We start from the raw sequence: 22,973 nt of genomic DNA, 5'->3' as shown, positions 1-22,973 counted from the left end.
GGAGGCGAGGCGGGGGCGGGAGCAGCCGCAGCGCCTCCAGCCCACCAGGCTGGGCTGGACCAGAGTCAACAAGATCAAGGTGTGTGGCGCTACAGCTCCCTAGACGTGTGCAGGATGGGTCTTTGTCGCCAGGTTCTCTGCGGTTGGGGGTGAATGGGGGTCATAGCCCAGGCGTCCGTGGTGGCGCCGGCTGTAGGGGCCACGTGGGGCTGACCTCTCAGTAAGGCGCCTGGGCCTAGAGACCCCGAGGTCTCAGCAGGAAAGGAAACCTTGGAATTGCCCACTTGGTTTGAAAGGAAACTTTGGGACTTGTCTTCTTCCCTGTGTGGGAACAGCTAGACTGTTGCCTGAAGTGGAAACACTTAGGATCCTTCTCTCTGCTCTTTTTTTTTAAACTGCCGTTACCATAGTTGTATACGTGTATAGGATACAGTGTGGCGTTTCCTTGTGTGTGTAACAATGTAACATCTTAGCTCCCTTACCTAACATTTTGTGTGCTGAGACATTTAAAGTTTACTGCCTTAGTTATTTTGAAATACACATTTTTATTCCCTATAGTCACTGTGGTGTGCAATAAGTCTCAAAATCTACTCCTGTCTGTCTGAGACTTTGTACCGTTTGAGCCCCAACTCCTCATTCTCCAGCCTCTGATAGCCGTAGATAATCCTGCACCTTTCTGTACTCAACTCTTCTAAGTCCTACCAATGATTTGAGACATGACATTTACTAAAAAGCCTTTCAAATTTGCTCTTTAAAAAAAATTATTAAACTTAGTTCTTGATAAAAAGATGATTTAAGAAGTCACATAGAAAGTTGTTGGCTAAGTCGGAGTTAGAATGCTCAATCCCTGCTCACCAAACTATTATTTCAATTATTTTTCTTATCTGCTTACCAAGTCTTAGAGGCCAAGGATGTGGTTTTGCTCACACTAATTCTCAGCATCTAGCCATTTGGCCATCAGTGAACACTCAGTGGACTAAACTGTGGAGTCTCTTGCCTATTTAATTGTACACACAGTCTGATGTAGGCACCCAGACTTTCCTGTGTGCAGGATAAGGAAAATATGTGAAAATTATGGTTAAGGGCTAAAATACTTCAGGCATATAGAATTGGATTAATCATAATCACTCACCGCTGACCTGTGCAAGGGCTTGTTCTTATTTGGTTACTTTTAATAGTGAATGAACACCACAAACCTACCATCAGTTGTCTGTTGACCTAAAATGTATCAACAGCCAAGCACAAGACCTCAGTGTCTTACACCAGCAAGTGGGTATGCTTCTCCTACTGATACAGGACAGGTGGCTCAGCCGAGCTGAGCTGGAGGACCTGCCGCCTCTGCCTCAGCGGTGTTAGTGCAGGGGCAGTGGACAGAGGAACCAGCGGGTAGGCGGGTAGACACACCCTTCCAAGCCCCCCCACCCCCATCCAGGCTCTAGTAGCCAGAGGGGCCAGACAACTTCTGGGAAGACTCCAGTGCCTTGGTGTCTCCTTCCCCTTGCTCTTATGACTGAATAAAAAAAAAACAAAAAAAAAAAAACATTTCCTATGCCTAGGTCAATTTCATGTAAGTTTCCTAGGCCTCAATTCCATGAATGGACTGTGTCCATTCATTAATGCATTCATTCACCTTGCCCCAGCAGAAGGGACTGTATTTATTCATTAATACACTCTAACCTTGCCCCAGCAGAAAGGACTGTATCCATTCATTTCCTGGCCTTATATAACTACCAGAAACCCATGCAACTATATATACCCCTGAACAAAAAACTCAGAGAGAGAGCTCCCCACCTTGGTTTTTTTCTCTCTGCCAGAAGCTTTGTATTCTTTTCTGTAAAATAAATCTTGTCTTACCACCTATCTGTGGTCTGTGGATTCATTTTTCAAATCACCGAGACCAAGAACCCACTGAAGGCGAAACTCCGGTGTTGCTACAGGGGCAGCCAAGCAGGTCTGTGGAACGTGGCTATGCTCACCTGTGTGTCTGGGGTTTGGCTGGTCTCACTTGGGATGGCTGAGGCTACCCTGCCTGGCTCCGTGTCTCATCCTCGTGCAGCCAACCTAGTAAAGCACCATGGCCCCAAGGAAAGCAGTTTTTTTCCTAGGGTGTTAGTCATTGTGCAAGGCCTGTGAGTTATATATGTTTCACGAGACCCCAGGCTCAAAAGTAGTGTGAGTTAAATGCAATTCACATGGCAGTTAATATGTTAAATTCCTCTGAAATCATATTTTCTACTTGTTTCACCTTCATTGTATTCAATATATTTCCAGCAATTTGCTATAAACTGTAATATTATTTCTGTTAATTTGCCTGTAGATTCTTCTGGATTTTCTACATAAATGATCATATTGTCTACTAATAATCACAGTTTTATTTACTTTTTTCTCCTACTCTTTAAGCCTCAAATTGCTTTTCTTGGCTGCTCTCTCTGGCAAGCACCGCCAGAATGATGGTTATTTTTATTTTGTATCTGATTTTAAAGGAAATGCTTCTGACATTTCCACATTTAGAATGGTGTTTGTCTAGGAATTTTATTTTTTAGTATGGATATTCTTTATTGTATTGCAGAATTCTCTTTTTCCCCCTTACCTTACTAAGAGTTTAACTTATGAATGGGTGTTGACTCTTAAACATTGATTAAATGATTTTTATTTTTCTATTTTAATCCATTAGCATGATGAATTATGGATTTTCTAATCCAAGCCATCTTTGGATATCTGAGACACACTCCACGTGGTGTGGTGATTATCCTTTCACATATATTGTTGCATCCAATTTACTGTTCTCTGACTACGAATGTTAGCAACCGTATTTCTTTCTTTCATAATTATAGAATTATTCAAGCTTCATTTCTTTTTTAGTTAAATTTTTTCTAGGAATTTTTTTATTTCATCTAATTTTTTCCAAATTGTTGACTTATTGATAATATTTGCTTTTAAATCTGTCTTATCTGCATGTCTTTTTTTTCAATTATGTCATTTGTAAAAAAAAAATGGTCTTTTCTTGATCAATCTAACAGAAATTGATTTTATTAAGGTTTTTCAGGGAACTAACTTCTGGCCCTTTATTACATCTTTGTTTCCTGTTTTATCAATATCATCCTTATTTTTATTTTCTCTTTCCTTTTAGCATTTGGGTCCTTTTTCTATAAAATGGATATTCATATTCATCATCTCTCAGCCACTCTAACTCTGTTGCTTGTTAGGTGAAGGTAATTAATTATACAGATGAAACTCCTAGGGTTACTATGAAGTTCAAGTAAGAAAGTGCTTTGTGAACTATAAAGCCATTTATGAAGCTTTGATATAATGAGATTGTAAGCCTCCCCCGGCCAACACCCCCACCCCCAGCTCTAGTTCCTTTCCTTGCTTGATCTGGCCTTAGAGTGACTGTTCTTCTGGAACCCCCAGACTGTTTACGGCCCCCCAACTATTCTTTCAGGTTTGGGCCCCTGTGTGGAGCCAGTTACCTTCGTGCAAGTCCACGCTTGCTCACTGGTACAGCTAGACTGTGTGGTCTCTGAGGGCACAGGATGGGTCTTAGATGCCTTCAGGTCTCAACTGTTGTTACTCACGATCATCCACGAAGCACACCAATTAGCTCAGTTCTCTGTAGGCACTAAAAATAGCTGTAGCTTTTCCTGAAATATGTGAAGTGGGAATGTAGATTATTTGTAAACTCCTTTCTGACTCTGACATTCAGTGACTTACTTATTTCATATATTGTTTGGCTCCACATTTTTGGGTGAAAGGGAGAAATCTGGGTTGGGTTCCTTTGACTGTGGGGAATACTGCTGTTGGTTTTGTTTTGCAGGCCTATCCGGGGGAAGTGACTGAGGCAGTAAAGGCGGCCATTGACTCCGGGTACCGGCTCTTCGACTGCGCTTACTTATACCATAACGAGAGTGAAGTTGGTGCAGGGATCCATTGCAAGATCAAGGACGGTGCCATTAATAGGGAGGATCTGTTCATTTCCAGTAAGGTAGGGCTTCTCAGCAGTGAGGACGTCAGGGTCTCTGACACTCAGGGCTAATCTGGCACACCTAGAGGGCTCTTCAGGGTCTTTATGGGAGATGAGAACTATTCCATGTTTGAATCAGAAGTAACAAGAACTTTCACGGTTTCACAGACAAACCCAGTTATTCTTTGTAAGTTTATTTCCTTCATATTATGTATTTGGTCACTTGGGTGGCATGCACAGGAATCCCTCAATTAATGATAGATCCCTGAAACACAAATTGATTGAGTAATGAGCGTGCTGGTTACAGTGGCAAGTAGGACACAGCCCTAACTTTCATGAATTCTTGTCTGCACAGTGATTCGCAAACTCAGAACCACATGGCGTGACTGTTAAAATGTAGATTCCCAGTCTGACCCCAGATCTACTGAAGAAGAACCTCTTGGAGTGGTGCAAGTGACAGTGCTGGGGATGGCATTTCAAACAGAAGGAGCAGTTTGAACGCAGACACAGGCGTGACCCTGCACGGCAAGTGCAGGGATCTGACAGAAGCCTGTTCCCCAGTCACATGGTGTGAGGTCACAGAGCCAGGAGAAGTGGGGCTGGGTGGTGTACAGGGCAGGCTCTGGCAGCCCGGGTCTAGCCATGTAAGGAGCTGTACATGTTTCTTAGATGGCTAATTGTTGTCATTCACCATTGCTGTCTACACGCAGCAGAGGGTGGTCAGGGAGAGGCTTTGGTGTGTGCCTGGCTGAGGCAAGAGCCTCTCCTCTCAGTTGTTAAGAGAGGATGCAGACAGCTGGGGTGCTGAGACTCACCCCATGATTTGGGGACAAGTTGCTTCTGAGTGGATCACAACCAGCAGTGGAAGTATGCTCATCGTTTTGGAAATTTGAAAAAGTTGTAGAAATGTAACTAAAAATAAATAAATTACTTATATATTCACCATCTAGAGCAGTGGTTCTCAACCTGTGGATCACAACCCACTGAAGCTGTATTAAAGGGCTGCAGCATTAGGAAGGTTGAGAACCATTGATCTAGAGGCAACTACAGTTCACGGTGTAATGTATTTAGTTCCGGGTTTTGTCTGCTTTTTTATTTTGTTAATGCATCACACCTGTCATTTGTTTTCATTGATTTTAATCCTGTCATTTGTTTTCAATATTTCACACCTGTCATTTGTTTTCATTCATTTAATCTTCTGCTTTCATTCGACTTCGCATTTTTGTTTTTTACTTGCTGTGATGGCAGCGTCAGGTCAGCTGTTGTCACTGTCAATAGAAGTATAATGGGGGGAACAACAAGTTTTTTTCTACTTAACAGGAACTGTGGCGGGAAATAGCTAGATAAATGTAAGGCAGTGTATGTTAACTCACCCAGTCTAACCTGCTGGTAACTCACCCAGTCTAACCTCCTGGTAATGATGCTTAGGGAACAGAGCACCTTTAACATAGAATCTGTTTAAGTGGGAAACAATATAGAGATATTGGTTTTTCTTCATATTCTTTCTGCCTTCAGGAATTTCCTTTTTGTTTTGTTTTATTTTGGTTTTGGTGTTTGGTCTCAATAGATTCGAATAACTGTCAGATATCTCCTAATATCACAGACTTCCCTTGAGCGGGAATCAGAGCAGAAAGAGCCCCGCTCTGGAGCCCATCCCTGTTGAGGACAGCATCACCATCCTTCCCTCAGACCCTGTGGTGTTATATTTGTTGTTGTCTCATCATGAATGTTTTTGGTCCAAGACAACAGCTTTGTGTGGCCAAGGAACAGCTACTGTGTCAGCTCTGCGTGGTGGCCGTTGGTGACAGTGGTGTCCCTCTCCTTTGTAGCTGTGGTGTACCTATCACAAGAAGTCCTTGGTGAAGACGGCGTGCAGCAGGAGTCTGAAGGCCTTGAAGTTGGATTATCTGGACCTCTACGTCATACACTGGCCCATGGGTTTCAAGGTAACGTTCCACAGGTGGTTAGATACGCACTTTGCAGGCCCCTCCTACCTGCAGGCACAGCCCATCCTGTGTGGAAAGAACATGGACCAGCAGTCAGGGTGGGTTTCAGTTCCACACCTGCCACAGGCTAGGGATCATGGCCTGCGCGGGCCTCTTGATATCTCGGGGCCTCAGCTCTGGAGAGGGTTGGATTGGAAGACCTCTGAGGCCCCCACAGTTCTGTCTTTCAAGCCAGTCACTTTTTCTCAGAGCCGGTGCATTCCTCCCCACCCTCCCACCCAAGTGTGGTGAAAGCAGGAATCAGACAAGGAAATACTGCTGCTCAAAGCTTCTGCTGGAGCCGTTCCTGAGTTCCTGTGAAGTGCTGGGCCTTCACTCTGCCGACAGGCTCTGTTCTCTTGGGGGAGTGGCTGATGTTTTGCACCGTGGGAGATACTTACCTGTTCACCTGCAACAGGGTCTAGTTCTGTGGGTCTCAACCTTCCTGATGCCGCGGCCCTTTAATACGGTTCCTGTGGGTTGAGAACCACTGGTCTAGTTGGTTAGGAAGTAGATTCTTTTCTCCACTTGGTTTTATTCTCCAGTTATTCACTCACTCCCCCTTCCAGACCGTGAAACCTTCCTCAGCAGCTTTCCCTCTCTCATTCTCAGTGGGCCTGGCCAGACACCCCTTCACGTTTGCTTTCAGCTGAGATGCCAGGCTGCCTGGGCAATGTCCCAGTCACACAAGGGGTACCTGTGAAATACCGAAGTTCTTTTTTTTTTGAGACAGAGTCTCACTGTGTTGCCCTCGGTAGAGTGCCATGATGTCACAGCTCACAGCAACCTCAAACTATTAGGCTTAAGCAATTCTTTTGCCTCAGCCTCCCAAGTAGCTGAGACTATAGGTGCCTGCCACAACCCCTGGCTGTTTGTTGTTGTTGTTGTCTTTGTTGTTTTAATAGGTTCTGACTGGGTTCGAATGCACCAGCCCTGGCGCATGTGGCTGGCATCCTAACCATTGAGCTATGGGCACCTAGCCAGTCTAGAAGTTCTTGAGTGTTCTTCCCACACTGGAAGGAGCAATGTTTGCTTCTCAGGTCCTATAGACCCACCTGTGTGAGGGAGAGCCCATAATGTGTGCCAGTTGTTGGTTATTGTTTCAGAATAAAATAGCAAAACCCACTTCATTTCTAATGCAGCTTTACTCTAAGGCAGTGGTTCTCAACCTGTGGGTCGTGGCCCACAGGAACTGTATTAAAGGGCCGCAGCCTTAGGACAGTTGAGAACCACTGCTCTAAGGGTTTGTATCTGGTCTGAGTAAAGGATGTAGCCGGCTGTCCACCAGTCACACTGCCAGGGGACAGAAGATTCCTGGAGAGCAAAGCGAGAGGGCTGACTCAGCATGTGCAGAGTCATAACTAAGCACCGGTAACGTCTGTGCTGCACTGACTGCAGCCAGCGTTATTTTAATTGTGTACCAGGCATTGTTTACATATGTAAAACACCCAATTTAATCCTTTACTGTTAAGTCAGGTGGGCACTGTTGATATCCCCACTGTACAGATAACGAGGCTACAGTACAGGAAATTTAAGGTTATTTGGGTCTAGAAGCTTATGTTCTGTCCAGGTCAGACGTGCCCTCTCTGCAGGCACACATCCTTTAGCAGTCTCTGTCCTTGGATATCCAGGGGGTAAAAAAGGAAAGGTCTCGTTTCACTCAGCAGCTCCAGAGGAGAGCAGTGCAGGCTGGTCACGTGTCCTCTGTGTGGTGGGAACTTCTAGGCTTGCCAGGATGTTGGACAGTCAGAACATCAGAGTCCAAAGATGAGGGCAAGACGGCATTTTTGTGGAGGTCTAGGTGAAGGCCAGCACAGGGTGTGGCTTTGAAGTGACACTTGGAAGTTTGTTGCTTCAGTTTATCGTGGAAAATGCCTGAGATGTGAATCAGGCTGGAACTTTTGACATTCCCCCACCATTGCTCAGGAACATGATGAGGTGTGTCTGCCATCCGCCCTGTCATGTGCTACACAGGACTCTGCGTGAGCAAGGCAGTGGCTTGCATGTCAATACCTGCACCATCTCTGAGATGTGACCTTGGCTCCTCGCCCTGTCCAGGTTCATACTCTGCATCCCGCCTCCCACGCATCTTTGTGTTCTCACATCACCATCTCTCATCATCATGGGAACCTGGGGAAGGAAAGAGGATCCTGACATGGAGTTGGGAGAAGGCTGATTGTGCTTTTAAGACATGAGAGAAGCTCCCTTCTCCTACTCTTCACCTGAAATTACTGAAGCATTTTCTGGTCATTAGCAAGGACCCAAGGTCTTCCTTTCTCACCTTGTGTGAAATAGACAATGAACTTCAAGGGTAGTCGAGACTTTGCCAGTCATCCAGCCCACACAGTCCTTGGTCTTACAGAGAAGAGGACTGAGGCCTGGAGAAGGGAAGTCTCACAGCTAGACTGGGGTGGTTTAGCAACAGGCCAGAAGACTCAGGTCTTCTGACACACGGAGTTTTTTTCATACATCTCCATCTTCCCCCTACCCAGGCTTCTCAGAAGCCTAGATAAGCTCCTTTTCTTCTGGTTCTCACAGCCTGGAGAAAGAGACTTGCCTCTGGACCGCACCAGCATGGTCATCCCCAGTGACTCTGACTTCCTGGACACCTGGGAGGTGAGCTGACCCACACCCCTAGGCAGCTTCTCCTTTGTGGTTGGTCTCCAAACAGGGAGTGTTGAGACCTGCTCTTATTGTTCAAAGACACCAAGGTTGTCTACTCAAGATGCAGGGTTTGCATATTAACTAGGAATAAATACCCAAAGAACTCAGAGACCTCAAATGATGTTCTTATTGCTTTTGGTTTAATACGACACCTCTCTCTGAAATATTGTGTTAGAGATAGCTAATACAGACCTCCTTTTTTTTCTCAAATATTTATTTTTTATTTTAAAAATCATATTTTTATTCCAGAAAATGGAGCAGAGTAAAAAAAAGAAAATTTAAAGCCCCCATTTTCCCATTATTCAGCAGTATCCACTATTAATGTTTTATAGTTTCATTTAGTTGTATTGTCAACATTTTAGAGGGTGATGTTGGAGCCTGGAGAAGCCTGGGTTGGGGAGGTGGGAGCAGCATGGGCATGGTTACCAAGTGTCCAGCCTGTTTCCAGGGTTGAAAGGAAACCCAAGTAAAGCTTGAAATAAAGTCATGAACAGAGGGTTCAGAGAGGCACTGGGGTTGAGAGTCCCAGGGAGGTGGGCCATGGACTGGCTGACCAAGTACATGTGTTCTGTAAACCATACAATGGCTGACCGGGTAGGTGTGTCTCAGTAACTGGCATACGGGGACAGAGGATGGCACATGTGAGGCCTAGGAGGAATGTGAGTTCAAACTTAAACTTGCTGAGTTTGGGGCAGAGTGTGATGGGTGAGGCCATGAGAGCACCTGCAGTCTTCCAGGTCCTCTAGGGAGGGGGACCACAGACAGGGAGAAGTCTCAGGGGAGGAACACCATCAGTGAGACGGAGACTGACCGTGGGGACCATGGGTCCCAGGGAGAAGATTCAGGGGAGGAACCCCATCAGTGAGACAGAGACTGGCCGTGGGGACCACAGACAGGGAGAAGTCTTAGGGGAGGAACCCCATCAGTGAGACAGAGACTGGCCATGGGGACCACGGGTCCCAGGGAGAAGTCTCAGGGGAGGAACCCCATCAGCGAGACAGAGACTGACCGTGGGGAACACAGGTCCCAGGGTCCCAGCTCTTTCTGTCTGCTGTGTTGCCTCTAATAGGAAGAACAGCTGAAATGTGTTGTGTGTTTGCTAGACACCAGCTAAAGTACCTTCTGCACATGATTTCACATAACACTAAAGTAACCCTAGAGTGGACAAGTAGTCCTGCTTTTAAGGATGTGGGGATGGAGACTCAGTGAGGTCCTGTAACTTGCCCAGCCTCCCCTAACAAGTAAGAAATGGAACTGGTAGTACACCTTCACCTTGAGTACAAAAATGCTTTGGAAGCTTAAAGTAAAATATTCTTTAAATTTGGGGTATTTCTAGTTTTAGAACATTGTACAAAGTTGCTTAGGGGTGTAGATTACCCATGGAGTGAGCTGTGCCTGTGCACCCAACAGAGTCCTGTGTCCTCTTCTAGGCCATGGAGGATCTGGTCATCGCAGGGCTGGTGAAGTACATCGGGGTGTCAAATTTCAACCATCAACAGCTACAGAGGATTTTGGATAAACCTGGGTTGAGGTTCAAGCCAATAACCAACCAGGTAAGCTGGTGGAACCATCAGAGGGCTTAACTGGTGTAGTTGGCTTCCCAGCCGTTACGTCCCTATGACTCGTCCGGAAACAGCAGGATGGATGGAACGGTTACAGGCAGGTTTAGCAGGTGTGTTCAGAAACGGTCAGGGTCCTGGCAGGTACCTCGCCCTCATTAGAGGGGCATAGAGCCCCCTCTATCTCTTCCAGCCTATGCAGCCCACAGCAGGAAGGTGTAGGTGGCCAGATGCCTCACACTGTACTTGCCGACTGTGGACATGGTATGTGCACTTCATTCTGTAACACAGAGAGATGCTGCAGAAAGGACTTGTGCATGAATATTAGAGTGTGAAAGTGCACATGTGAGAAGGCAGCTGAATAAACTCTCAGAGACTGAGCGTAGCTCTGCAGCTAGCTTCTAGTTCAAGACACGGAGTAAGACCAGCATCCCGCCTCTGCACAACACAGCCCTGTTCTTTTTTCCAGCAGCATAGATTAGAGTTTGAACTCTGTGTGGCTGAGGTAATAACACAGAGAGAGGCCAGGACGGCTGACTGGAGACACTGATGCCAGAGCATCCCGCAAGAAGGAAGGGTTTCAGATAAAGGAGAGGGGGAATGGGCACACTTCAGGTGTGGGTCAGAGGAAGAAGTGCCAGAGCCTGCCAGGGACTTCATGGAGGGAAATGCAAACTAGAACAGGAAAAGGAAAAAGAAGAAAAGATCCTGGTGCAGATCAAACCCAAAGGGGTGCGGAGCCCAGTGAGTGGGGATTCTGTTTCCCCTTCCTACTCGCCTTCGGTGACCATAGGCTACGAGTTGTTTGGATGCTTCTCCACCCTCTGAGCCCCGGCACTGCTGCAGCCACTGAGCTATGTGGCGCTAGCATGACCCTAGAGCTTGGACACCCTGTGCAGCTTCCTTCCGGGGGAGCCAGGGTCCCAGCTCTTCCCTTCAGACTCTTCACGCCCCTGCCACTGCAGCCAGGAGGGAGCATGAGCCATGATTTGGGGAGCAGCCCCCTCCCCCAGCTGGCACATCATCCTCTAGTCTGAGGTTTCCACAGAGATAGGACCCACACTTTGCCTCTTGAGTACCTGGCTTGGACCCAAGGGTGCCCCATCTGGGACTTCTCTGCCTATGGCACTCCTCAGAGATTCACACCAGTGAGTCATATGTGCAGGCTGGATCCTGTGCCCCCGAAACTTCAGCAGGTTGCTAGGGGGCACAGGGAGAGATTTGAAAGCTCAATTTGGGAGCTTTTGACAGGAGAATACAGTGTGGGTCCGAGCTGTGATGATCTGATGGAGTATCACCCCCTAACAGATAACGGTGCTGTCAGACTGGGGGACACCCTGTGGAGGGGAGGTCCCCAGCCCACATCACTGCTGAGCATGATGGGTTTGGGCACCTGTTTGCAGACAGACACTAGTAGTGAAAGAGGGACAGAGCTCACTCCTGATGCCCAGTTGGTGAGTCACAGAGCTCCTCCCTGATGGGTTGGAGAGGCTGCTTGGGCCCTGGCACCTCCCCCCATTTCTGGAAATGACCTTTGACCACCCCTGCTGAGACTTTGCATAGCCTTCCAGGCCAACCCAACCCAACCCAGCCAGCCTGGCTCCTCAAGTCACCCCTGCTGTTTTGGAGAATAGCAATGCCTGGGGAGCGGCAGGCCCCCCCCACCCCCCCACCCCCCACTGCCTGGGCATTACCATGCTTATGGGAAGGGGCTAAGGCAGATTTCAGACACAAAGAGCATCTCTGCAGTTGGCTTTTCCCTGTGAACACAGGGAGAACAACTAGATAGCTCATCACAGCATCTACGAACTCAGTCAAATAGGGTGTGGACGCTTCTTACATCACCACCCACCAACTCAGAAATGAAGCTGGTGGCCCCAACACAACTCACACTAGTGGGAGGAGGGGACACAGCGGAATAGAAACAGGCGTGCTCCTACCAGCAGAAGTACTGTTCATAGTGCTCTTTAATTCATGCTAAGTGAATATGTTCACTTGGAACATGTCGTTCTCACATGTAACTCCCCAGGGTTGTGCGTTTATTCAACAGATTATTTTAGTACTGTCTACAATGTCTAGATTGTTCTCAGTATTGGGAGAGATCCATGAAGAACAGCAAAAAAGAATTGAGACAAAAATCTCTGTCCTCATGAAACTTGGTGAGATATCAGGTCAGGGCAGGTGCTGCACAGGACACAGGGGACCGGGAGCTCAGAGGAGCCAGGGATGGCCTTGCTGAACAGGTGCCATGGGGGCATCCAGATGAGGGAGATACTTGCAAGGCCATAGACGGAGAGACCTTGACAGCATCTGGGTCTTGGAGATGGCTTAGCCCACCCTCCTCTCAGAAGCGCTCAGGCCTCCAGATGGGCCAGTAGCAGCCAAAACGTGGACGCAGGTCTCCTCCGTAGAGCTTCCTGGTAGGCCTTGTGTTCAGCATTGTCATGTAAGTGGTGATTCTTCTTGTAGATTGAATGCCACCCATATCTGAATCAGAAGGACCTGATTAAATTTTGCCAGTCCAGAAATGTGTCTGTAACAGTTTACCGGCCTCTCGGTAGCTCCTGGTAAGGATGGTCAGTGTCTGTGTAAGTTGGGGTCCTAGTGGGAGACTTGGAGGAGGGTTCAGTGGATGTGTGGGTGGGGCGTGGAGGGGCCTCATGTTTCTGGGCAGAAGGAGGGGAGCTGGAAGCCAGAGTGGCCCTGGGTGGGCTGCCCTGGGGCAGGGCCCTCTGCAGGGATGTAGCCAGCCTGAGGTGAGCCTGTCTGCTGCTGACCTATGTGAGGACATCCCCAGACCTCTCAGTCATTAGGTTTCACAAACGCCCCATGACCTGCCGTTGGTGCTGTGCTCCCTGGATCAGCTAAGGGGCCACCACCCACTTAGTCAGCCACCCAAGGTGGAACTCGTGCCCCAGTCTAGCCAGCACCAGGATCCGGTGATGATCCTGCCAGGAGAACTTGGACTTTGTCTGTCGATCTCTATTGCTGCTGGTGCTGCCTTGGTTGAGTGAGAATTCCCCACGCTTATCAGAGGAGCCCTTAACCTCGCCCCCAAACCTACCCATGGACTGTTTGCCCAGTGGCTGAAGGAAGTTGTCTCCACATGACTGTGTCACTCTCCTGCTTAAAAATTCTGCCTTGGGGGTGACCTGTGAGGGTCAGCTGACGGGCTCCTGCTGGCCTCTGGCCTCACTTCTCCCCCTCCCTGCAGACATTCTGTGGATCCACCACATGAAGTTGTGACTCCTTGGGGAGAACGTGTTCCTTTCAGTCTCTGTAGTCTGTTCTTTTTACCTAGAATCTTACATTTTTAAACTATAACTAACTTTGGTTTCCGACTTAAGGTTCAGAGCAGCATCGCCTCTTCCAGGGCCTCTGCCCGTCCTGTCTGTGCTTTGTGCTTGGCCCCTGTCAGCCTGCCAGGACCTGCCAGCGGTGGTCATGGTTTTCTTCTCAGTCCCCCTACTAGTCAGAGCCGCCTGGGTGCAGCAGGGTGTCTCACCCATCCCACTCCCAGCCCTAGGCTCAGTGCCTGGGCACATTGGGAGTCCAGAAAGGCTAAAATGACTTGGATTTTACCCCCTATGTGTTTCCCTGTGAAATGGAGCGTGGACTTGGTAGCAGCTGGAAGTCACACTCCACAGCTATGCTTTGGGGCAGAGGAGGCCCTGGTGGAGTGGACGAGTTGCCATCAGAGAGAGAGAGAAAGAAAACCTATGCTGATGCTTCCTTTAGGAGATTTTGAGGACTGTGACTAGCTTGTCACAAGACTAGTAACAGGACTATTTGTTAATAAAATGGCTCCTAAAGTTATTAGGGCTGGTCGCTTGCCTGGACAGCTGTTGAGGGATAGACTCTGGTAATCTTCAAAATCTCTTATAGTCCTATAGTAAACGTTCCACATGTTCACAGTAATAACTCTGTTGGTATTTGGGGTGACCTTTTCGGAGTGTATTGCTGCTCTCAGCAAATATGGTTAATGGTACTCTGGGCCATCTGTTAGGGCCTGCAGTGGACAGCTGACACGTCTCAGAGTCTGGGAGTGTCGGAGGGCACCTCACAGCAAGGAGAACCCACTGCCTCATGCGCTCTGATGTTGCCACCTGGTTCTTGAGAAAAAGCAAAATACACATGAAAAGTGAGGCTGAGCAGGTAAATCCACCAAAACCTGAGCAGCGCTTACCCACAGACAGTGAATCTGGAGTGAGGTGCTTTTCTGCATTGTTTAAATTTGCTGTAGGCTTCATGATTGCGATCAGAAAATAGCAGATCTTTCGTTTTGGTGAAAGGTTTTCCTTTTTAAAGAGAGGAGCACCCGTGCTGGCCTCCAGCTCACCACCCTGTGCTGTGTCTCTCTAGGGAGGGGCTTGACATGATGGATGACCCAGTAATTGAGAAGATCGCAAGGAAGCACAACAAGTCTGCAGCTCAGGTACGAGGAGGGTTGTCCTGCGGGGAGACGCACATCCTCCCAGAGTCCTGGGGCCTGGACGTTCCTGGGAAGGGATTGGTGTCCCTGGAGGAGTTGACGACTTGCCAGAGCCTCATGGGGCAGCTTGCTGGCCTCAGCTGTTCTCCCGTTCCAGCCATGCTTGTGCTCTGGCCGCCTGGCCTATCTAGACACAGAGGATGAGTTCCCAGGACCTCTGCCTCCACCCTACCGGCTGCGTGCACAGCAAGTCTGAAGTGGACCAGAAAGTCATTTATTATACAGATAGTTTCCACTATTCTCATGTCCAGTTTATTTGGGGCATTGGATGTGAGTTAACACATCCATCCCCAGTAAGAGTGAGGATGACCTCTGACCTCCTCTGGGCTGACGACTGTCATCACGATGTCCTGACAGAGCTGCTTGGAAATTGCTCCCCTGACCCTGCACACTTTTGGTGTGCAGGAGCTCATAGCGACAGCTCCTACCATCCTTGACCTTTGACGTCCACTGCAGAATGAAACTCTTAGGAAATAGCGTGGGTTTGACTTCCTGGGGGTTCCTTCTGCGTGATGTTAGACCTTTCGTTCCTTACAGATTATGATCCGATTTCAGATCCAGAGGCATACGATAGTCATTGTCAAATCTGTCACCCCAAAGTGGATTAGAGAGAATATCCAGGTAAGGGTCGCGACCCACAGGAACCGTATTAAAGGGACGCGGCATTAGGAAGATTGAAGACCACTGTGTTAGAGGGTTTCCTTGGGGCAAGCTGACTCCTATATAAACAGCCCCAAGATCTATCTCTGTGGCATGACACCTCAGAGGCCTCGTCTTCTGGGCTGTCAGCGTCAGTGATCAGCCTTTCCTCAGTGACCCAAGGGCTTCAGTCTTAGGGCTTCTTCTCCCGTAGGGTCTCAGGGCACAGCTGGGATGCCCTGCTCCTTCACCACAGGTCTGTGCACACAGAGGGGTGATGGTGTTCGTGCCCTCACGTGAGGTCATGCACACTGGGGGGCAGTGCTGTCCATGTGCTCACATGCAGCAGATGCAAGACCCAAGGGACCAAAGCAGATATGATGTGATGGCTGTGGACAGGCACAAGTCCTATTAGGAGGAGTCAGGAGCTGGGTCCATGGGACGCCTAGGGGAGTGATAGAGACCTGCAAGTCATGCAGAGTGCCAGTGTCCCTCAGAGCTGCAGGGACAAGATGCTGGGCCCCAGACACCCTTCAGCCATGCTGCACCAGTGGCCCTTCGTGGGTAGGGACTCTTAATCAACTGCTCACTCTTGGCCTTGTGCCCTCTTCCCCTCATTCCAGCCACTGTCAGCCCCAGATCCCCGCAGTCAGAGCCCCTGCTAATGCTGTGGGGCTGATTTCTCCCGGCTTTCAAACCACAAGTCTCCTGTGGGGGTAGAGGTTGGGGTCCCCTCACCCCCCCCCTTCTGGACACATTGGGGTCACTCAGTAGTCCACTCTTCCCTCTCCTTTGACTCAGCCCCACAGCTGGGTTGGAACTGGCACGGTTGCAAGAAGTTTGCACGTGTGGAAGTGGGCCGTGTTCCTTAGCGTGTTGGGGCAGCTAAGGGTGGGGGTCAGAGTATTATTTTAGAGGGAGGAAAGCAGTTACTCAGAAAAATTACCCTGTGATGTGGATGATACTGTTAACACTAGTAGTCCCAGGGCCATCGTGGCTCCTTTGTGGGTGGGGTGTGCAGAACAGATGCTTTTGAGGGAGAGGGTCTTCCCAAATGTCCTTTACTCCCATAAAATGAATACAGTTTATGTTCCAAGGTTTCCTGAGCATAGCCAAGGCTGAGCTAGCACCAGCCAAACGATCAAAATCAAAGTTCATGTGGGGACTTGGGCTGTGACCCAGGTGAGCTCTGTGGTCTGGCAAGCGGCTCTTTCCTGCGTGCCCCCGGCAGGGCTCCCCCAGGGCTTTGTAGGTGACATACACTCCGTTCATGTGAACTGAGTTTCCCATGAACACTTTATTCTGGTTCTAGGTGTTCAATTTTGAATTAACAGAAGAAGATATGGAGGCCATGCTCGAGCTGAACAGGAACCGCCGGCTGGCCACGTTCCCCACGTAAATATGGTTCCTTCCTCCTAAAGTGGAGGGAGCAAGGTACAGATTGGGTGGTGGTTCCTGAGCAGGTGTTTGGTGCACGCCTACTGGACAGGTTAGCTAAACCTTCTTGCTGTGATCTTTTCTGTTTGAAGATGGGCAACTGAGTGAAGTCAAGACTAACTTCACAGAGTAAGGACTTTAAAAATACATAACTATACCATCCGAGAATGTTTCCCTCAAAATTAATCATTCTTGCTTCTATTTTTCACGTGTTTTTCAGAACTAAAAATCACAAAGACTATCCTTTCCACATAGAGTACTGAGGTCACGCCCTCCCTTCCCCTTGTTCCTGCTCAGCCTGGATGGATGGACACTGGTAATGACGTCAACCACGATGCGGGGACGGGCCCTCCACAGGTAGGTGGGGTGGATCCCCCTGAGAAGTCGGAAGGATTGAGTGTTTTCTGAGTGATAGAAATGGGATTTCTGCCTGGCAGCTTGTGTGGCCTCTACTCTCTGAAAAAGAGGTACAGAGGACTCATGAATAAAATTTACCTTCACATTTTAAGAAAATATTGTCTTATGGGACAGCATGAGTTGCTGCACACATGCCAGCCAGGCCCATCTTGTCTGACCTTCAATGCCTGCCAGGACCCCCAGTGATTCAAAGCAAAATCCTTTCCTCCACACATGGAAAGGGAAGTGGGGTAAATTGGAGACACCATTTCAGTTTAAAAGCAAAGCTTCTTTTTTCTAATTTAAACTCTAAATTTAAATTTTTAAATACTATTTTAACAAAGTCTTCTGGTAAGTCAAATTACTGTGGAAACCCCAAACCAGAGGTGAAGTATGGCTCATTGCCCAAATCTGCTTGTGTAATCTACTGAGACTCAGTGCATCAGAAAGAGGCCTGGCAGAGGTGTTCACCCGGCTGGCTTGGTGCATGGTGGGTGCCTGGACTAGTGCTTGCCAGGGCCCTGGTCCCTGCCCTTGCTGCCACCTCTCCATGCACCTGGCCTAGCTCTGTGCCCTCAGTCTCACACTGATGCCCCCCGGGATGTACTTCTGTCTGACTCCTTGGCTGCTGTACAAAGGGAGCTCAGCAGAAAGAAAGTCTGATGTCTGCCCCATGGTGCCCCTTTCCTATGCCCACCACATCCATCTCCGTGCCAGCCTCTTAGAGCTGCTGCCCCATCTGGTGCCAGGCCTGGGGAAGGCAGGCAGGGGTTCTTGGGGGCCAGCGGGATCTAATTTGAGGACAGTTCCACCAGTGTCACTTCCCAAATCTATCTTACCGTGGTCAGGAATGCTGAATCTGGTGAGGGCTCTGTGTTCTTGAGTGGACCACTTCACCTCTCAGGGCCTCGGCCTCCTCCCCGTTCAGCAGGGTCGTTGCAGCACCTCACAAGGTTGTTGAGGACTCTCATCCAGGACGGGTTACAACTCTGACGTTCCCTTCACTGTCGTCTTGTTCCTCAGTTTCCCACATCCACCTCCCTGCCCAGACTTCCACACATACCTGGGCTTGTGAGGCTGTCCTGGCTCTGGGTCCCACAGAGGGGTCTGCTGCAGGCAGCAGCTGATGCAAAGAAGTTTGTTGTTGAGGAGAGAACTGTGAGCGGGGCTCGTTACAGTGGAGTAACCAGGCGGTTTCTGACACGCCCCCAGCTGCATCCTTATAGACGTAATGTTCCATGTTTCTGATTCTGCCATGCGTTAGCTGTGTGACTGGGTAGATAGTCTCTTAAGCCTCACACTTGTCACCACTGCCTACCTAGGGGCATCAGGATGAAGTGGTGCAGTGCGCCTGGCACTCTGTGTGCTCCTGTGTGTGTGTGTATTTATTTTCTTTATCTCCCAGAGCCACAAATCTGGCTGTACTATTTTGTTCGTGTCACTTGTCACTTACACCAAAACCAGAAGTAGAGTGCAGGACAGTGGTTACCTGATGTGGGGCCAGAAAGGGGAAGTTGCTGAGCAGGTACAGAGCTGCCGTTAGATGGGGGCAAGTTCTGGCCTCCCCTGCAGACTGGGGCAGCTGAATCCTGAGCATGGGCTACAGCACTTTGCACTTTATGGGTTTACTTCCGAGGACCACATGAAAACTGTCAGTTAAGTCTCCCAGCAGATGGCATTTGAGGAGCATGAACATTCAAGTTTATTTGCAGTTCTGGCAGGAGATGGCAGTGTTTGCACTGCCTATTTGGTTGTAGGGTTTCTTACACTTTGTAAAACTGCTATGAAGAATGAAATGGTAGATAGCAAAGATAAGAAAATACTGGGAAGGTATAAAGCGTGCGAAGTCTCACAGAGTGTGTGCAGCTGCACTCTTGACGGTACTTCCCATCCCTCCTTCAGGTAGGAGCTGACAGCGCCGCACGCCTTGTCTTTCTGTTCTAAGAGTGGGGCTCGCAAAGCCTCTTCCCTTGGGTGGTATCTCTGCTTTTCTGCACACAGAACTTCTTCCCCATAGCGGGGAGTGCAGAGCGGGCTCCACAGGAGAAAAGTGTCACTGTGTGCTCTTTAAGGGACCCATGGTGTCAAGCAGCTTCCAGAGGAGACTGTTTGAATAGGCCCCTTCCTCCATGGGCTCTTCCTCTTTACATTTGAATGGAAAAATCCAAGAATAAGTGGCAACCAAAGGCATAAAAAGCAGGATACAGAGTCAGGCATCTTTGTTCAAGGGGATGGGGGGTTGCTGGTCCAGTGGCAGTTTTGTGGTTAGCTGCAGCAGCTGTTTTTTAGAGCACCCAGGTTTCCATCCTGTGCACACTGGAAATTGGGGTGCAGAATGTGTGCGGAGGCCTGCTTCCCCACTTCGGTGGGTGTCTGTCTGTGTCCTCACAGTTGTGCTCAAGGAGGAACGGTGTGGACCATCCTTCTGGCCACGTGTGTGTTCTCTGTGGTGACAGGCCCATGGCATTCCTGTGAGTTCACTATAGTGCCCCAGGGTGACACAGTGCACAGCTTTGGAATTGGATTTATACACTGTGTATTAGTTCCAAGCTTGAGCAATGATAAAGTTACACATATATTCATCCACCTCCTCCTCCTCTCTCCTGTCTCCCTGTCCCCACGTAGGTGTCTAATAGGTGCCTTACACTTTACGTGTCTGCAGCAGTGCTCCTGGTCCATCTCTCATCCTCATTGTCCTTTCCTTACCGTTATACACAGCTTGAAGTGTGAGGGCAATTCGGCCTTGTTCTTAGAGTCTCGTGTGCACAAACAGGTGTATGCAGGTGTAACGCTGCACAGTGTGCTATGCTGGACTCCACACTGGTCATGGCCCATTCTCATCTGACATTCTCATAATGACGTTGGTCCAGACTCGGTCTCTGTCTGCAGCATGTCCTCACTGTTGGGCCGTGTGTTTTCACAAAACTAAGTTCTTTTACTTGTCCTTGTTCTAGGTAACCACACCATCCAGGCGGTCTTGCAACTTTAAATTGCCCGACTTCCACACAGATTCTGTCTGAGAGCTATGGCCGACAGAGTGCTGATGGCGTAACTCCTGCCTGGATTTCCAGGGCCCAGCAGCCTTCTGCTAGTACGGAACACAGACCTGAAAGCCACACACCACCAACAGGGCTCTGGAGCTTTGAACACAAGAAGAACCCAGAAAGCTATAGCTTCCAAGGTGCATTCCTGCCATGGATGGCCCCTGCCACTTAGAATCCCATCCACGTGCCAACACCAGTCCTTGGTCAATGTTCACTAATACTTGCATATTTGTTGTGTGCCAGATACACGTCTGTGTGTGTACGCTATTGTTGGTGCCATCGCCAAGGAAGCAGGCTGGACAATGGATTCTAAGCTCAAACCTTGCAGGAGGTGGGTCTCCCCATGCATGTCAGGGAAAAGGCCCCAAGCAACCTCCGCAGCTGCTGTTTATTCAGAGCAAGCTCCCCTCCCCCAAGCCCGACCCCCCCCACACACTGAAATTCCATAGCTGATCAATTTCCAAATGCCAACTTCTGTTAACATCTAGTGATTGCTAGAATGTTTCAAAAAACTGCCACTTTGTCTCTGCAAGCCCACAGTCCCAGTCCATCACCACTTTGTCTCTACAAGGCAGCTGTCCTGGTTCCTGTGCATGTTGCTGCATAGGTTGTTAGGTTGTGTGCAAGCCCACAGTCCCAGTCCATCACCACTTTGTCTCTACAAGGCAGCTGTCCTGGTTCCTGTGCATGTTGCTGCATAGGTTGTTACATAGATCACTACATATGTTGTTACATAGATTGCTACACATCTTATTATGCAGGTTGCTGTTACATAAGCTGCTGCATATCCCATTACATAGGTTGCTACATGCTATCAAATTAATTCAGTCTCAGAAAGGTAGGAATTTACCCTTGGCCCTCTGAAGTTTCACTGAAAAATCAACTCACAAAAAACAGATTAATCAGAGAAAAGGAAAACAAATTTATTTAATGTGTGCACATGGGTGCCTTCAGCATGAAGACTCAAAGGCATTGGGACTTGTCCATGTTTATACTTAGGTCCTCTGTCATGTAGAGGACCTCTATCCTCTATCTATAGCTGTGTAGAAACATGACTGGATGCTGACAGGCCAAGCCGGGAAACCAGCAAGGCCTGTGTGTCCGTCTGGACCCTTCTTGGCTTCTCCTTCCCTGTGGGTGTGGGCAGGGCCCTCTCTGAATGAGGGTCTCATGACCTGCAGTCAGACAAGGAGACTCAGAGAATCTCTTTATGGCCAGTTTTTATATGGAATATTTTTAGGTTTTATGGCTGACTTGACAAAAGGAGTCCTGGTTTCTATACCTGCCTTGGAGAAGAGGGATCCTAGTTTCTGCCTCAGAGGAGAATAAAACTGAGAGACAAGAGGGCGAGAGAAGGTCAGAGAAAAACTTTGGTTTCTGTGGCCTTCAGTTCGAAGTACTGTTTCCTGAGCCCCAACATGTCCATTTTGCAGATGAAGAAACAAAGGGATGGAGAGGTTAAATGAGTTGCCCCCAAATCCACAGCCAGGAAGCAATGTAGGGGACAGGACCCAGGGAATCTGGTTGCAGAGAATGAGCTCCTAGTCATGCACCCGCTCCGGCCATCTGCTGATGGGAATGGTGGGCTCGCTCTCCATCAACACAGGGCCCACAGGTGCTGGGCATGGGGCTCACCAGGTGGCAGAAGCAGATGGGCTGCTATGCGCACAATGTGGGACCAGCACCCTGGGCTCTGTCTTTCCTGCCCACTCAGGCACCAGAGTGCTTTCCTCTGCTGAGACGAGGACGTCTGCGGCAACAACTGTGATTCCAAATAGGCCTGGCAGCATTGTTTACTACACTCCTGCCTTGTGAACTGTTAGCTTGTGATATTGGCATAAAGGTTGTTTTGTTTATTTTCTTTCTTTTTTTTTTTTTTTTTTGCAGTTTTTGGCCAGGGCCAGGTTTGAACCCGCTACCTCCAATATATGGGGCCACCGCCCTACTCCTTGAGCCACAGGCACCACCCTGTTTATTTTCTTTTGTTTAATGGTTTGTGTTAGCAGTTTTATTTCTGGGTTTATGTTCTTTCCCATGCCTTTGTGGAACAGCTAGTTCCACACTATGTTAGAATTCATCTTTTTCTTAAACTATACAAATAAGAGAGAATGGATAAAACTTTGTTGTTGATTCTGGAGAGAATAGCACACATCTCCCTCCAGGGATAACATGTGGTTCAGTGGCAGTGCCTGAACCTGCCAACACAAAGCCCACTTCCCTGTGGCACCTGTAGGAAGACACTCCTTGGCAGTGCTGCAGAGTGTCTGATGACAAAATCAGAAGAACCAATCTGTAGATGACCAGCGTTAATTTACCTGGGAAGTCACTGGAGAATCATTGCCTGGAGACAGGGGCTAGTGAGTCAACATATGCTTGATTTACATCTAGGCCTGACATTACAGAGAGGAGGTATAATTAAGTCCAGAAGGAGACGTGAGGACAGCAGTTTCTTGGGTAGAAAAGTCACATCTGCAGAGGAAAATGGGAAAGTGTGAGAGCTGTAGAGGCTGAGAAGGGCTCCTCCCCACCTTCCGCATCACAGCAAAGGAAATTCTGCACAACTGTCGTGCAGTGAATTCTTACAAAATGTGATTATAACAAGAATATCTCTTGTCAATGGGAGGAGAATGCAGTCAACTAGAGACTATTCAGAACGAGAGAACTGCTGAAGTTTGATTAAGTTGTGACGACTGTGGGGACAGACACCTGATAAACTGCCACATTACCCACCCCACCTGGGACACAGTGGATTTTATGCCAAATCAGGTTAGGCCTTTTGATACGGTTCCCCGGGTC

General features: G+C 48.6%; 1 protein-coding gene across 1 annotated transcript in view; it reads left to right on the top strand.

The window, feature by feature from the left end:
* Positions 1-17,000, top strand: part of AKR1E2 (aldo-keto reductase family 1 member E2) — a 17,866-nt gene extending 866 nt beyond the window's left edge. The window contains exons 2-10 of the mRNA XM_003786895.1: positions 3,815-3,982; positions 5,791-5,907; positions 8,485-8,562; positions 10,041-10,163; positions 12,639-12,736; positions 14,532-14,604; positions 15,199-15,282; positions 16,613-16,695; positions 16,958-17,000. Coding sequence (XP_003786943.1) covers positions 3,815-3,982; positions 5,791-5,907; positions 8,485-8,562; positions 10,041-10,163; positions 12,639-12,736; positions 14,532-14,604; positions 15,199-15,282; positions 16,613-16,695; positions 16,958-17,000 — 867 coding nt within the window. The remainder of the gene's footprint in view (positions 1-3,814; positions 3,983-5,790; positions 5,908-8,484; positions 8,563-10,040; positions 10,164-12,638; positions 12,737-14,531; positions 14,605-15,198; positions 15,283-16,612; positions 16,696-16,957) is intronic.
* Positions 17,001-22,973: the final 5,973 nt, after the last annotated feature.

The sequence above is a fragment of the Otolemur garnettii genome, unplaced genomic scaffold (assembly GCF_000181295.1).
Source record: "Otolemur garnettii isolate 467f Iridium unplaced genomic scaffold, OtoGar3 scaffold00019, whole genome shotgun sequence".
Classification (NCBI taxonomy): Eukaryota; Metazoa; Chordata; class Mammalia; order Primates; family Galagidae; genus Otolemur; species Otolemur garnettii.
The sequence above is the reverse complement of the archived record's forward strand: the minus strand, read 5'-3'. Positions and strand labels throughout refer to the sequence as shown.